The 16,208-nt window shown below is 40.6% G+C and overlaps 1 protein-coding gene across 1 annotated transcript in view; it reads left to right on the forward strand.

Annotated features, from left to right (window-relative positions):
• The first annotated feature begins 8,965 nt into the window (after window positions 1–8,965).
• XPR1 (xenotropic and polytropic retrovirus receptor 1) overlaps window positions 8,966–16,208 on the forward strand; it is a 242,984-nt gene continuing 235,741 nt past the window's right edge. The window contains exon 1 of the mRNA XM_035010567.1: window positions 8,966–9,217. Within this exon, the coding sequence (XP_034866458.1) occupies window positions 9,149–9,217 (69 nt within the window). The 5' untranslated portion in view covers window positions 8,966–9,148. The remainder of the gene's footprint in view (window positions 9,218–16,208) is intronic.

Below are 16,208 nucleotides of genomic sequence, written 5' to 3' on the forward strand. Positions count from 1 at the left end.
TACTGGTTCTGGGATTATCTAAACAGAACACTTATTGTTTTTGTAGATTTGATAAATGTACTTGTAATAATTGAAAGCAACATTGAAAAATACAAGGAATAAAAATCCCTTGAAATCTCTAGCCCGGAGGTAACCATTCTGAATGTCCTTCTTGATCCTGTCTCACTATTCAAACATAGGTGTATTTTATGTCTAGTTTTACATGGAAAAAATTTATGTCCCCTTTCTTCCCTGTATAATCAATTTTTCTTTCTACACTGAATCATTTCCATCAGAATATATACATACTGTTATTTCTCTGATCTTAAAAAAAAAACCCTCTATTATCACATTCCAATTTAACCATTACCTCATTACTCCATTCCCCTTTACAGAAATATTTCCTGAATAAAATTATCATTTATCACCATATTGGCTTCCTCTCATCCCTATCTCTTCCTCTTGGTCTTCTTTGTGGATTCTTCCTCATCTTCCAAACCTTTAAGCACTGGAGTACCCCTGGGATCTGTCTTCACGCTTCTTCTCTTTTCTATCTACACTCACTTCCTGGATCCCATGGATTCTCATGGCTTAAATATCATCTTTATTCTGTTGACTCACAAATTTATATCTCCATCCAGTGCCTCTCTGATGACCTCCAAACTCTAAATTGCCAATTGGACATTTCCACCTGCATGTCTGACAGGCATCTTCAACGTAACACACTCAAATTGAACTCTTGAGTTTCACTCTGCACCTCAAACTTGCTCCTTCTGTAACATTCCCCAATCCTATTCTTCTGATTACTCAGGCAAAAGACATCAGAGTCATCCTTGATGCCTCTCTTTTGCTCACATCCCACATCTAATCCCCCAGTAAAGCCTATTGACTCTATCTTCAAATAGAAGCTAATTTCCAATTTTTCTGGTCCAAACCACCATCATTTCTCCCTTGGATTATTCCAATACTGTCTTTACTAGTGTTCCCATGTTGTGAGTTGGCTTGTGTTCCACCCCCAAAAAAAGATATGTTAAAATTCTAGCCCCTATTACATGTGAAGGTGATTTTATTTGGAAATCAGGTCTTCGCAGATGTGATCAAGTTATGATGAGGTCATACTCGATTAGGGTGAGCCCTAATCCAGTAAGACTGTTGTCCTTATAAGAAGAGAAAGCAGACACAGGGGAGGGAGAACAGCCCTGCAAAGTTTCAGAGACATACAGGATGAACATCATTTAATGATGGAGGCAGAGATTGGGGTCATGTAGCTGTAAGCCAAGGAATGCCAAGGATTGCCAGCCACAATAGAAGTCAAGAGAAAGGCATGGAACAGATTCCCTGCTGAAGACTTTGAGAGAACATAAACCTGCTGAAACCTTGATTTTGGACTTCTAGCCTCCAAAACTATGAGAGAATACATTTCTGTTCTGTAAGCCACCCAGTTTGTGGTTATTTGTTATAACAGTGCTAGGAAATTAATTCACCTTGCTTTTTCTTTTTCTCCTTTGAAGACTACTTTCCATACTGCAAATATAAATAAGTAAATAAATAAATTTTAAAAATGTTAAATAAGTAAATAAATAAATATGATTTAACTGATTGATAATGTCACTCAAAAACCTTCATTTCCTCAAAAAGTTAAATACAGAATTACCTTATGACCTAGCAATTCCACTGCTAGATACATGAGAATTTAAGGCTGGAACTCAATTTAAGGCTGGAACTCAATCAGATACTTGTACACCAATGTTTATAGCAGCATTATTCACAATAGTCAAAAGGTGGAAATAACCCAAATGTCCATCAACAGATGAATGGATAAACAAAATGTAGTATATTTTGTTTACCACTAGCGAATGGCATAAATGATTATTTTCACCACTAACAAATGGTATATTTATCTCTAACAAATGGCAACAATGTAAAATTATTCAGACTTAAAAAGGAAATGCTGACACATACTACAACATGGATAAACTTGAGAAGATTATGCTAAGTGAAATACTTAGCATATTTCTAAGTATGCTACTTAGCATAGAAGGACAAATATTATATGATTCCACATGTATGAGGTACCTAGAATAGACAAATTCATAAAGACAAGAAGTAGAATAGAGGTTATCAGGGACTGGGGGGAGGGAGGAATGGGAAGTTATTATTTAATGGGTATAGAATTTCTATTTGGGATTATGAAAAAATTCTGGAAATACATAGTGATAATAGTACAACATTGTGAATGTACTTAATGCCACTGAATTGTACCCTTAAAATACGGTTAATATAAAAAATTTTATGTTCCATGTATTTTACTACAATTGTTAGAAATGCATAGAAAAAAAAGTGGTTATTACTGCATGTGAAGGAAAAAGAAAATTCCAAAAAACTGAAGAACATAAAATCTCTAAAGTTTCATTTCACTCAGATTCCAAGTCTTTACCTTGGCCTACAAGGCCCTAAGCAATCGATTTGACTCCCAACTACCTGTCTGATCTGCTCTTGCTCCCTAAAACATTCCTTCACCATACTGGCCTCCTTCCTGTTTCTCCAACACACTCAGCCTATTTTAGTCTCAGGGCCTTTGCACTTGCTGATTCCTCTGCATTGAAACTTACTCCCTGACCTGACTTCCATCTTCAACCCATATCTACATAGTTTTCTCCTTCCCTTCCTTCAGATCTCTGATTAAAAATGATCTTATTAGTAAGGCCCTTCCTGACTACCCTATGTAAAATCATACAACAATCTTTCTACCTCTTACTATGTTTTATTTTTCTCCATAAATTTGTCCTCATCCAACCTATTGCATACTGGTTGATGTGTTTGTTGTCTGTATCTTCCCATTTGACAGCAAACTCCATTAGGTCAAGGACTTTGTTTTATTCACTGCTCTATCTAGAACAGTGTCTAGAACAATGCCTGGCAAGTAGTAACTGCTCAATAAATATTTGTTGAATGAATGAATGAATGAATGCTTATTTTTAATTTTTAAAAAATATTTTATTTATTTATTTGACAGAGAGACCATGAGCAGGGAGGGGGCAAAGGGAAAGAGACAAGCAGGCTCCCTGCTGAGCAGGGAGATGGCCATAGGTCTCGATCCCAGGACCCTGAGATCATGACCTGCGCCAAAGTCAGACGTTTAACCAACTGAGCCACCCAGGCGCCCCTGAGTCTATACTTTAAATGCTCTTTTGTAACTTGTAAATACCTTCCTTGCTCCTTAAAAAAATACTTGAGGTGTATTTAATAAAAATCATGTCCAAATAAAGGTATTCCTAGAAATTACTGAATTGAGGGTTCCTGGGTGGCTCAGTCGTTGGGCTTCTGCCTTCGGCCCGGTCATGGTCCTGGGGTCCTGGGATCAAGCCCCACGTTGGGCTCCCTGCTCAGCGGGAAATCTGCTTCTCCCTCTCCCACTCCCCCTGCTTGCGTTCCCTCTCTTGCTGTGTTTGTCTCTGTCAAATAAATATATAAAATCTAAAAAAAAAAAAAAAATTACTGAGTTGAATCATTTGAAACTTCATTTGTAAATTCTTTTTTTTTTTTTTAAGATTTTATTTATTTATTTGAGAGAAAGAGAGAGAACACATGAGAGTGGGGAGCCGAAGGCAGCTGCTTAACCAGCTGAGCCACCCAGGCGCCCTGTAAATTCTTTATGTTAGTTTTTTATTTGTTTTTGGGGTTTTTGTTTTTTGTTTCCTAAGAGGGGTATTTAGTGCATTGGTGCTGTTGTTCTAAATATTTTTGGGTTCCAAATATTTTGGGCAGTGGAAACCTTTGGGAAATTGTGTGGACCCTTTCTCCAGAAACATATACAAAGAATGCACAAAGTTTTGCATGTGATTTTATGACGGTCATGAACCATCTGAAGTCCATCTATTGAACCCCTAGTCGGTCTCTAAGTCTATCGTATTTTAAAGCTGGAGTGGGCCCCTATAATTCAGAGTCTGGGTTGTATGGAGAACATGGCTTTTACTCCTGTGACACCCTGGCTCGTTCAGCTTCAGTGGGAGGTGTAGTTCAAGATGTGATCCCTCTTCAGGTCCTTACCCTTCAGCTTGATCACCAGTCTCATTTGCTCAAGCAACAGTTTGACTTTATGTTTATCACACATAATTCTAAGTTTTAGAACAGTTACTTTGTGGTAAGTATACCTGTTCCCAAACTTAGAATTAGATGTGATAAATATAAAGTGTCCAGACTCAGCACTTATGAATTTCAAGATAAATTGCTGAGTATATTATTAAGTTCTCACTCTTGGTGATTCTACAACACAGAATAAATGCAACTTGAGATGTATGAAAACCAAATGCCATTCACTGCTCAGATTTCGGCAGCCCTTCCTGTCATCAAAGCCACTTTCTCTGAGGTTACCAGTGACTCTTTAATTGCTAAGCCCAATGGCCTAGAAGTCATTCTACTCAACTTCTCTGTAACATCTGACATTGTGGATCTCTGCTTTCCTTATGAAACTTTCATCTTTTTTTTTTTTTAAAGATTTTATTTATTTATTTGACAGAGAGAGACACAGTGAGAGAGGGAACACAAGCAGGGGGAGTGGGAGAGGGAGAAGCAGGCTTCCCGCAGAGCAGGGAGCCTGATGTGGGGCTCGATCCCAGGACCCTGGGATCATGACCTGAGCTGAAGGCAGACGCTTAACGACTGAGCCACCCAGGTGCCCCGAAACTTTCATCTTTTTATGGCTTCTTTTACACTGCTGTCTCTCTCTCTTTTTTTAAAATATTTTATTTATTTGACAGAGAGAGACACAGCGAGAGAAGAAACACAAGCAGGGGGAGTGGGAGAGGGAGAAGCAGGCTCCCCACCGAGCAGGGAGTCCGATGTGGGACTCGATCCCAGGACCCCGGGATCATGACCTGAGCCGAAGGCAGACACTTAACGACTGAGCCACCCAGGCGCCCCTACACTACTGTCTCTTAATTGTGTTGTTGCCCCTTCTGGCCGGACCCCAGCCTCCTTCCTTGACTCATCTTTTTTTTTTTTTAAGATTTTATTTGTTTGAGAGCAAGAGAAAAAGAGAGCATGAGCAGTGGGGAGGGGCAGAGGGAGAGGGAGAAGCAGATACCCGCTGAGCAGGGAGCCTGACACGGGGCTGGATCCCAGGAACCCGGGATCATGACCTGAGCCGAAGTCAGACACTTAGCTGACTGAGCCACCCAGCGCCCTTGAGCAAGATTCTTAAGTACTCTGTCTTAGTTTACTCATCTGTAAAATGAGAATAATGACAGTAGGTACATCCTGGGGTCCTTGTAAGGATTAAATACACTTGTATTTATAAAGCACTTAGAGCAGCATCTGGCACAGAATGAGTGCTATACAGGTGTTTGCTAATAAATTGGTCTCTGATTTGTCCTTCTAGTCCATCTTTCATATGCATACAGACATTTTCAAGGGGCTGCTAATTATTGAGTGGTCAACTAGTCATTGTGCTAAGTGCTTTATAAGCAGAATCTTATTTAATTCTCATAACAACCTGCTAGGGAGGTGTTATTATCCCCTTTTGAGGGATGAGGAAACTGAGGCATTAAAAGTTAATGTACTTTGGGGTGCCTGAGTGGCTCAGTCGGTTAAGTGTCTGACTTTTGGTTTTGACTCAGGTCATGATCTCAGGGTCGTGAGATGGAGCCCCAGTTTGGGCTCCATGTTCAGCGCAGAGTGTGCTTGGGATTCTTTCCCTCTTCCTCTCCCTTCCCCTCTGTTCTTCCCCCTGCTCACGATCTCTCTCTCTCTCTCTCAAAATAAATAAAAAAATAAATAAAATCTTAAAAAAGAGCTAATGTACTTTGCCCAAGGTCACACAGTAAAAATGCCAGAGTTGGGATTTTGACTTAGGTCTGTCTATTCCCTGAGCCAGTGCTCAAAACAAGGAACCTTTACTATACTGTTTTCCCAAACCTGAGCTAGTCACTTTCTGTTTAACCATCTTCAAAGACCCCATACTGCCCATGCTGTCATGATGTATTTCTTCACAGTCTTGTTCCAACTTAACTTCATTTCCTGTAACTTCCCTCCGTGCAGACGGCCCTTTCCTTCCTCTCCCCCAACCCCCCAACCTCTCTCTTCTTACCTTCCTTCTTTCTTTTCTTTGTTCTTCCAACATTTATTGAATCCTTGAATGCCAGGCACCATGCTGAATTGGAGAAAACAAGAGAAACAAACACTTTGTCTTCAAGGAGCTCATAGTCTGACACATACAGTGAGGGGACTGCAGCAAGACGATGTGGGAAAGGAGGGAAGGGACTAGGAAGAGTTTCTCTGACGAGGGGACATCTAACTGCCTTAAAGGACATTCCAGTCAGACTACTTCTTGCCATTCTTTAACAATCCCGACTTCTTGCTTTTTGCCCTTGAGATCTTGGAGGTGTCTTTCTTTCTGTCAGATTGGTGTTTAAGACTGTATTTCAAAGTCATTTTCTCTGGAATGCCATCCTTTCCTTCCCAGTCAGTTGGATGTTTGTTTCCTTGTACATACCACAAATTCAGCATGTATCCCACTGTAGTCTAGCTATTGGTCTATTTGCCTGTCTCTCTGACTAGGCTGTGATGTCCTCGGGAAAAAAAAAAAAGACAGTCTTACTTATTTTTGAACTGTCCTTCATTCCCAAAGTGGCATGATCAGCATATCATAATACTCAGTATAATTTTGTTTTTGTTTTTGTTTTGTTTTGTTTTACAGAGAGAGAGATATAACAAGAGAGGGAACACAAGCAGGGGGAGTAGGAGAGGGAGAAGCAGGCCTCCTGCTGAGCAGGGAGACCGATGTGGGGCTCCACCCCAGGACCCTGGGATCATGACCTGAGCCGAAGGCAGACGCCCAACGACTGAGCCACCCAGGTGCCCCTATAATTTTGTTAAATGAAGAGTTACTTGCCTATTTACAAAAGAAAGAGTAAGGCAAGGGGCCCTTCTGATTCAGAGTAAAGCTATTCAGACTATTATTTATAGTATCTAGCACAGTGCTCTGCAGAAAGTGGGTGTTCAATAAATACTAAGTATTTGATGGTTCTGTCAGTGAAATATCTGAAGTAATGTTAGGAATAAGGAAACATTAAATCTACTTCTTCAGATAAATTAAGATTTTCATGTCTAACTGAGTGTCAGGGCTCTAGATCAGGCATGAGGAGAATTAAGAATTGTTGGCTATGGAGCTTGAATTGAGGGTTTCCTTTCTTCCTTGGGTCAGGCCATACATCCACAGTCTTGTGCACAGCTAAGACAGCAAGATATGGCTGTTGGGAGCAGGATGCATGGTCAGCAGGGCTTGCTGCCAAGAATGTAGCATTCTAGTCCATACCTGGCTAAAGGCCCATTAATCTCTTTTGCACCTGCTCCTGGTTCCATCATCCTAGGTGCACCATCCAGCCATTTTCCTCTCTGTGGTTTTGTCTCTTTACTGGGAGCATAGCCTTCTCTTTCGCCTATCTATTTCTCCAAGGAACATTTACCTCCACTAGAGGGGGAATTGTTATGGTGGGGAGAGGAGTATGGTGTTGAGGTGAGAAGAGTCCTCACTCCTATTCTTGTTCTTGTTCTTTTTCTTACTACGATCACCCTTTCACCAGTGGTTAAAACTTTTGTACAGGAAAGACTCATAGCCTATGCCTATTTTCCATCATGCCTCAACCCTCTCAAGAGGAAATGATTGCAGAACCCCTACTAGCATGAATTAAGAGGAAGGGAAAGGGGAAAAATACATGCAGAGAAAAAAAAAGTCAACAGCAAAGACTGACACTTCAGAATACTGTCCTGGTCACAGTGGTCCCCTGGTCTCTTTGGGTCTCATCAAAATTGTGAGAATTAAAGGACAAAGAACATGTAAGCGGTTTAGAATAGTGTTTGGAATGTACACAGTGAGTGCTTAATAAATGTTAGCTGTTATTATCCAGGGCTCCTTCACTCACAGAAGGACCTGGGTTTCTGTCCCAAATCAGGTCCTCTAGGACAATCACTCCCACACTCAAAAGTAGCTCTAAACTGTGTGAGCTATTCCCTATGCTTCTCTAGGACAGTTCAGCCTGGACACAGATGCATTTCTGGACTCCCTAGAGTTCGGGTTGTCACGGTACCCCTAGGGGGTTCTCTTTCCTCCCAATATTGGTTTCCCTCTCAACTTCACCCCGAAACCCCAGGAAGCTCAGTCACAGGTTCAGTTGGTACGTTTCCCCCAGTAATGCCCCCTGCCCGTACTGGTTTGGGTGCAGGTAGTGTTATTGACCTTTCTGGTAGCCCTGGGACTAGAAAATTACAACGAAATTCAGAAACAGCATGCAATTTTTGGCACTGACATCTTTATTATTTTTTTTTAAAGATTTTTATTTATTTGACAGAGAAAGACACAGGGAGAGAGGGAACACAAACGGGGAGTGGGAGAGGGAGAAGCAGACTCCCTGCCGAGCAGGGAGCCCGATGCGGGACTCGATCCCGGGACTCCAGGATCATGACCTGAGCCGAAGGCAGTCGCTTAACCAACTGAGCCACCCAGGCGCCCGGCACTGACATCTTTAATTAAATCCAACAAGCATTTATTGAGCACCTAAAGCATGTACAATACAGTTCCTTTAAATACGTTTGATTCTTAACTATTTAGCCTGTTTTACTCAATTTGGATTAATGTTGATCCAACCTTAAGAGTTTTATGAAGAACAAATATTAAAATGAAAAACTGCACAATTCTTTGCAAATATAAACGTCTTGTGTGAATTATTCTTGCTACAGTATTAATATTAATTGCGATAACAACACCGCCGCTTCCCAGGCAGGCGGTAGAGAGCAGCTGTAAGGCCAACGGGAGTTAAACGGAAGAGGTCAGGGGAGGTGCCTCCAGCATGTTCGGCCCAGAAGGGGCGGAGCCTCGAGGAATGTACCCAAACCCAGCCCCTTACCCCGCCCCTTTCGTCGGTGCGGCGTAGGCGGTTACCATGGGGATGACGTCTGGAGGGCGGGGCGGGGCGGGGCTATGGAGAGGAGGAGGAAGATGGCGGGAGGGCGGCTCTGAGGAGACCTCGGCGGCGGCGGAGGAGGAGAGAAGCGCAGCGCCGTGCCGCGCCGGGGCCCATGTGGGGAGGAGTCGGAGTCGCTGTTGCCGCCGCCGCCGCCGCCGCCGCCTGTAACTGCTGGACCCGAGTGGGAGTGAGGGGGAAACGGCAGGATGAAGTTCGCCGAGCACCTCTCCGCGCACATCACTCCCGAGTGGAGGAAGCAATACATCCAGTATGAGGTACCGGCGGCCGCCGGGGTGTGGGAGGACTCGGAGGGGCCACCATCTCGCCAGTCCCGACCTCCACTGCCGCCTTCCGCTCCCGCTGCCTCCCCGCGCCTGGGCGGACTTTGACCCGGTGCGGCGGGGAGCCACTGCGGCATCCCCGCCCCGGCCGGCCCCCTCTGGGCCCCGCTGACCTTCCCCTCCCCCGCAGCCCCGCTGCCGCCGGGGTAACGGATATGCAGGCGGCGGGTCGGGAGGGAGGGCATCGCTCGGCCGGGGCTGGGGAATAGGGGTGGGAGGGCGAGCCGCAGGTTGGGGAGTCGGGGTAGGAGGGCAGGCGGGGTCGCGGCGGTTCCGCGCTAATCCCCTCCTCCCCACTCACTCTAACCTTTCGTCCCCACCCTGGGCGAGCGCCCCCTCGCCAAGGTTAGGTTTTGTTTCTCTCTGCTCACCTCTCACCGAGGAATCCTTCCCTTCCGAGATAAGCCCCTTTAGTGATTTTCTTCATTCCACAGAGCCCTTCCGCTTTTCCCCACTTGCCCACTGTTGACAAAGGCTTTGTAACAGGGTTGAAACTTGATTTAAATGTATATCACATATGCAGTGGTTACTGTATGCAAACGTATTGTAATCATCTATTCTGTTTTGATAAGACGGTGACTGGTCTTCTTACTGATTGCATGAAGTATACAAAGTAATCACATCTCAGGTTTTGACTCTCTTGTTTTGGAATGGAGTGCAGGGGGAAAAGGAAGAAGGGAAGAGAAGACAATAATTAAAATTTTCAGGTTTTCGCTCCTAAAATTTTTGTTAGCTAGGGAGAAAACTACTGTATTGTAAACAATGTACTTTTATAAAACATACCTGTGTATTACAGATATCTTGCGGGCCCCCCCCCCCCGTTTCTGTGATAACAGCTCCTGGAGAGTATTCAATAGGTACTGATAAGGAACCTTACATTAATATAGGGAAAAGTAAAGATAATGAACCCATTTATATATTCAGAAGGCAAGATACCCGAAGAGCTTTAAGCACTGCAATAGGTTATTCTCAATAGCTGGCAATTCAGCTCCTGGATAGAGAAAGACTTAATCTGTAACCTCCAGGAATTCACATCTATGTATGTGCGGGAACAAAGAGTATAAAATCAATATGAACACAAATATGTTAGCTACATATTATGAATTAAAATATTTTAGTTCTCTAATTTCTATTTAAGTTCAGTGATAGGATGTTTAGGCAATAGCACAAAGTTTAATTTTCATATAGCAGATGTAATAATTGCAGAAGACAGGGAAAGGGGTGTAGTAGGTAAACAGAACCTTGAAGATTGTAAAATAAATTCACCTTGTAAAATGCAGTATTTAATTATTGCCAGAAATGAAACGCCCAGAATTATTAATGCTTTCTTGTCACTTAATTTTCTTATAGTGTTTTTGGCTACATTTTGTAAGAATGAAATAAGGCACTAGCTTTTCAGCCTGTGGACTTTTTTGATTTATTGTTTCTAATAACATTTGGTCAGTTTTAAAACCTTGGCTAGAGTCCAGATGATGGTTTTTATTGAAAGGAGGGTATTGGTCTTTCATCTTGTAGTAGTAATTTTCAGCACCACTGCCAGTTCTTCATAGAGGCATAGGACACAGCATGCTGAAGCAACATCTTATACTTGTTATATAGTATGGAATGCTTGATTTGGGCAAAAGTAATAGTGGCTGGTTGTATGCTGTGATTCACTTTAAGTATTATAGCACTTAACTGTCTCATAGAACTGTATTAATTTGGAATATCTGGGGCTGGAAGGGAAGCATAAGATTTAGTTTGAAAATTCAGTTACCTCTTGATTTGTAATGTCAGCTTTGTGGCTGGAGTAACCACAGTAATTCTGGGACTTCTCATTCACATACTCCGTTTAGACACTAACACTAATTGGTTAGGTTGGTTACAGAGGGAGAGTGACTGCATTATCTTTCCTGGGGCAATTATAAATTATTTTTAAAAAATTCATTTATTGTGGATAATTGAAATTATATTCTGCAGAGTCCCTACTACATGACTCCTGTCCCAGATAAACTCACTGTTTGGTAGATAAAATTAAAAAAGGGGACTTTTCAGGGCGCCTGGGTGGCTCAGTCGTTAAGCGTCTGCCTTCGGCTCAGGTCATGATCCTAGGGTCCTGGGGTCAAGCCTCATATCGGGCTCCCTGCTCCGCGGGAAGCCTGCTTCTCCTCCCACTCCCCCTGCTTGTGTTCCCTCTCTCGCTGTGTCTCTCTCTGTCAAATAAATAAATCTTTAAAAAAAAAGGGGGTGGTCTTTTCTTTGTGAATTGGAGCCATGAAAGACATTTATTTGTCTTACTATTTATTTGTTGTATATTGTTTCTCAAGAGCTGATGCTATTCCTTTAAAAATACTTAAAGAGGCATAGATAGGAGTTTTCAGAGTCCAGGCATTTTGGCAACTTAAAAACTTTGGGGAAAAATGACATCCTAAAAGAGATTTGCTGTTGCTAGAGAAAAGAACCTTCTTATAATGCAGTAACATGTAGTTTCTCATGTATGAAGATCATGCCCTGAAACACTGTTAGTAGAACAGACACTTGAGTTTGTTTTTCAAGCACTGGTGGTGAAATTTTGGGGTGTTACCCCTGATGTGTAGCCTAGGGTGCTTTCTGGTGCTGTGAACCACTATGAACTGTTCAGCTTCTTTGGTTTTTATGTCATTTCACTACATTAAATTTTATTTGAAATAAGCAGAGCATTAGATAGAAACTGAAAATTTTGTTTTACGTCTATAATTATTTGTATAATTGTGTATATGTGGTCACACAATAAATGCTAGTTCTTGTATATATTAGCCATGAGACCCCGGGGACAATCTTTTTGCCTCTTCAGGGCTCTTTCCTTTTCTATAAGATAAGACTATAGGGCCAGAGCTTTTCAAGTTCCATTGCGGTTCGTAGGTTTTTGGTTTAATTTTTTTTTTTTTTGAAGATTTTACTTATTTATTTGACAGAGGGAGACACAGCGAAAGAGGGAACATAAGCAGGGGGAATGGCAGAGGGAGAAGCAGGCTTCCTACTGAGCAGGGAGCCCGATGCAGGGCTTGATCCCAGGACCCTGGGATTATGACCTGAGCCGAAGGCAGATGCCTAATGACTGAGCCACCCAAGCACCCCTTTTGGTTTAATTTTTAATGGTTTTTGGTTTTTGGAATGTTAAAAATTATTAATATTAGTGACTCATCAATACCCTACTAGAGTTTCTAATTAAAAAATAAATTGTGGAGTTCATAAACTCAATCTTCATAGGCAGAATAATAAAGCATAAAAGAGAGCAACAATAAGAAACCATATAAAGAAAATCTATTTGATCCATTTGTGAATAGTTTTTACAGAGAATAAACACAAATGAGCAGAGACCATCCCTGTTTCCAGTAATCTATTTGAGTATAAATCTTGGCATAGAAAATAGAACGTCAATAAATCTTTATGAGAACACTTTAAAAAAATTTAGAATCAGTAATTGCAATTTTAGAGCACTGTAATTGATTAATCAAAATTAACAGACCAGTTTCAACCACATAGACTAGTATGACTGTGTTAATATTTTACAGAATATTAGCAAAACAAGCAAATATATTTGGTGCCTTAGGCTGCTGACTTGTGTTTTCATCCCTAGGGTCCTGTGCTGCTTTGGTTTCTCAGGAATTAGGAATGGTTTTTTTCAGTGTATACTGTAGTTTTGTAAGATACTAAAATAATGAGGTATCTAAATTTCAGGATTTTCAAGGGAATTTAAACACTATCTACCTTCTTGTTTTTTTCAGACAGGGAAACAAAGGTCCAGAGAGGTTAAATTATTTGTCCGGGATCATTTATAGATAGCTTGTCTCTTGAGCATAGAAGTATAAGCATTGGGAGTCATGCCACCCTAGCTGTGTGGCCGTGATGAAATTACTTCCTCTTTCTGGGTTTTAGGTTTTTCATTTGTAAAGTGAGAGAATTGGACTTGATGGTTTCTAAACTCACAGGGCTATATTTTCTAAGGATCCATCTAGCTTTAAATTTCTGTATGTTTTTATGGTTTAATTATGTTTGATATATGAAGAAGACAGAACTTAAATTTAGGGCTTATTATTACTTAAAATTTTTTAATTTCAATTTAATTTAGTTAACATATACTGTAGTATTAATTTCAGAAGTAGAATTCAGTGATTCATCAGTTGCATACAACACCCAGTGCTCATTACTTCAGGTGCCCTCCTTAATGCCCATCACCCAGTTATCCCATCTCCTACCCACCTCCCCTCCAGCAACCCTCAGTTTGTTCCCTATAGTTAAGAGTCTCTTGTGGTTTGCCTCCCTCTCTGTTTTCTAGGACTATTATTAATAGCATCTTTTTACATTAAGGTTCTTTCAGAAAAATTTTGAAGAGATTTTAATCTGTGAATGGAAAGCTGACCCAGTGAAACTTTTATTTAACTTAAATACATAAAAAGTGATAATCCTGTATTAATTTTTTGTTGTAGGATTTGGAAAAGGAGAGATTCTGTATAAACTGTACATCCCTTTTTTTCAAGTGTAAGGAAACATTGCCATGACATTATTGTGATTTTCATTTATAGAACTATCCCATGAGAACACTTGTGTTGCAGGCTTCAATTTCCCAAAGGTATTATGTTGATTCATTAGGGTTAACTTGTCTTGCTAGAACTTGTTTGAAATTTCCAGTTTGGCCACCCGATGGGGCACAAACCACTTTTTCTTTCAGGCATTTCTGCAAGTGAAAGTACAGTATAACATATTTAAGATAACACTTGTAAATAAGATGCCTGGCATTTACCAGTGTTTCTTAAATGAGTAAATGAATGTTGTATAAAAGAGGAACCCATTACTATTCTTTATTATATTTGTATAATGAAGTATGGTTAGGGTGAGTATCTGGAAAGATTATACTTGTCCATCTATCCCTGAAGGTTGGTTTTGGATCAGCTTTTGGGTGAAGGCCCAGATTGGAAGAACATAAGAATCTTATTTGACCCGTGGTGACCATGGAAAATTAGTCCTGGCTTCAAATCCAGTCCTAATCTGGAAAGCATTTGAGAGACTGATTGAGTTGTGCTGGCTAGGGGTTTTAAGTATATTTGTATCATAGTCCCCAAAGGAGAGTACCCCAAACTCCCATGGAATAAAAGAAGATAATATTAGAACTGTTAGTTAATTCATTTTTATGCATAAGACAAGGAAGAAATAAAATTTTACTGATATTTAATAAATGGATCAATTTGATGACCTTGTTAGGAGGTATTGTGAGAAAAAGAGAAGGATTGCTAATAGTTTTCTTACTTGTTCACTTTCAGCAGATATCACTTCATCTAGTTTATAGGTATGTAGAATTTATGGATATTATCTAGTTTTGACTAAAGTAACTCTTATAAAATGAGTGTGACTTAGACTTAAAAAAGACTCCTGTAAAGAAACCTCAACAATAATACACTAAAGCAAGCACATGTGAACAAAAAAAAAATGGCAGAGCTGACAATTCTAGTTCTAGTTTTTGGTCAGCCAAATTACAGATAAAAACAATGACACTTTATATTTATTTATTTATTTATTTATTTATTTATTTATTTAAAGATTTTACTTATTTATTTGAGAGACAGAGAGAGCACAAGCAGGGGGAGCAGCAGAGGGAGAAGGAGAAGCAGCCTTCCTGTTGAGCAGGGAGCCCAACGTGGGGATCGAGCCCAGGACCCTGAGATCATGACCCGAGCGGAAGGCAAGACACCTAACTGACTGAGCCACCCAGGCGCCCCAGTAATGACTCTTTAATGGATTGGACAAGAAGTTTGCCAAAAAAAATTCAAAATAATTAAGATAATTCTTTGAAATAAGATTTTACATCCACTGTCATCCACAATGAACTTCACCCTAAGCATATATTAAGCATTAAGAGTATCCTGCCTGGGGCGCCTGGGTGGCTCAGTTGGTTAAGCGACTGCCTTCGGCTCAGGTTATGATCCTGGAGTCTGGGGATCGAGTCCCACATCGGGCTCCCTGCTCGGCGGGGAGTCTCCTTCTCCCTCTGACCCTCCCCCCCTCATGCTCGCTCTCTCATTCTCTCTCTCACTCTCTCAAATAAATAAATAAAATCTTAAAAAAAAAAAAAAAGTATCCTGCCTTTGTTAGGTCTGTTTTTCAGTTTATAACCATTATAATTAAGTTTCACAATCAACTAATTCCTGAAGTTTGAACTAGACCTTTGAAATACTGTATCACAAAATGTTAAACTCAGGTTTTAAAAATAATGAAGCTTGAATTTCAGTTGTTTTCTGAAAGCATTGTTATTGATGAAATTTCTTAGATTAAAAATATTTTTGTACTATTTATAAGTGAAAGATAAAAATTGTTTATTTTGTCATTGTCTCAACTTTTAGAACCTATTTAAAAATTCTGTTTTAGGGGCGCCTGGGTGGCTCAGTTGGTTAAGCATCTGGCTCTTGATTTTGGCTCAGGTCATGATCTCAGGGCCCTGGGATTGAGTCCCACGCTGGGCTCTGCACAGAGCGTGGAATCTGCTTGAGATTCTCTCTCTCCCTCTGCCTCTGCTCGTGCACTCTCTCTCTTTCTCAAAATAAATAAAATCTTAAAAAAAAAAAATTCTGTTTTATAATGTACACAGTTGTAGAGGATATTATTTATCAATAAATATACATATACTAGAAGTACATAGTAAGCTTTTGTTTTTGTATTTGATAGGGATATGATATAAAAAAAAGGTTTGGAAGACTTTGCTCAAGTTGTGCAGCTTAACCCAAGCTGGTTTGTGGTGTTGCCTGGTATTGAACTGGCCTTTGGGATTGAGAGAGTGTTGGAATTCACTAGGGTTGTCATTTGCTTTTTCACATATTCCTGTTACCTAATAAATGCTGAAAGAAGCCAAAGCTCATGAATAAATGCCTTAAATTATTTATTCATTCCAACAAATATTTATAGGGATTCTATT

Source organism: Mirounga leonina, unplaced genomic scaffold (genome assembly GCF_011800145.1).
Source record: "Mirounga leonina isolate KUSES-001 unplaced genomic scaffold, KU_Mleo_1.0 Mir_154, whole genome shotgun sequence".
In the NCBI taxonomy this organism is placed as follows: Eukaryota; Metazoa; Chordata; class Mammalia; order Carnivora; family Phocidae; genus Mirounga; species Mirounga leonina.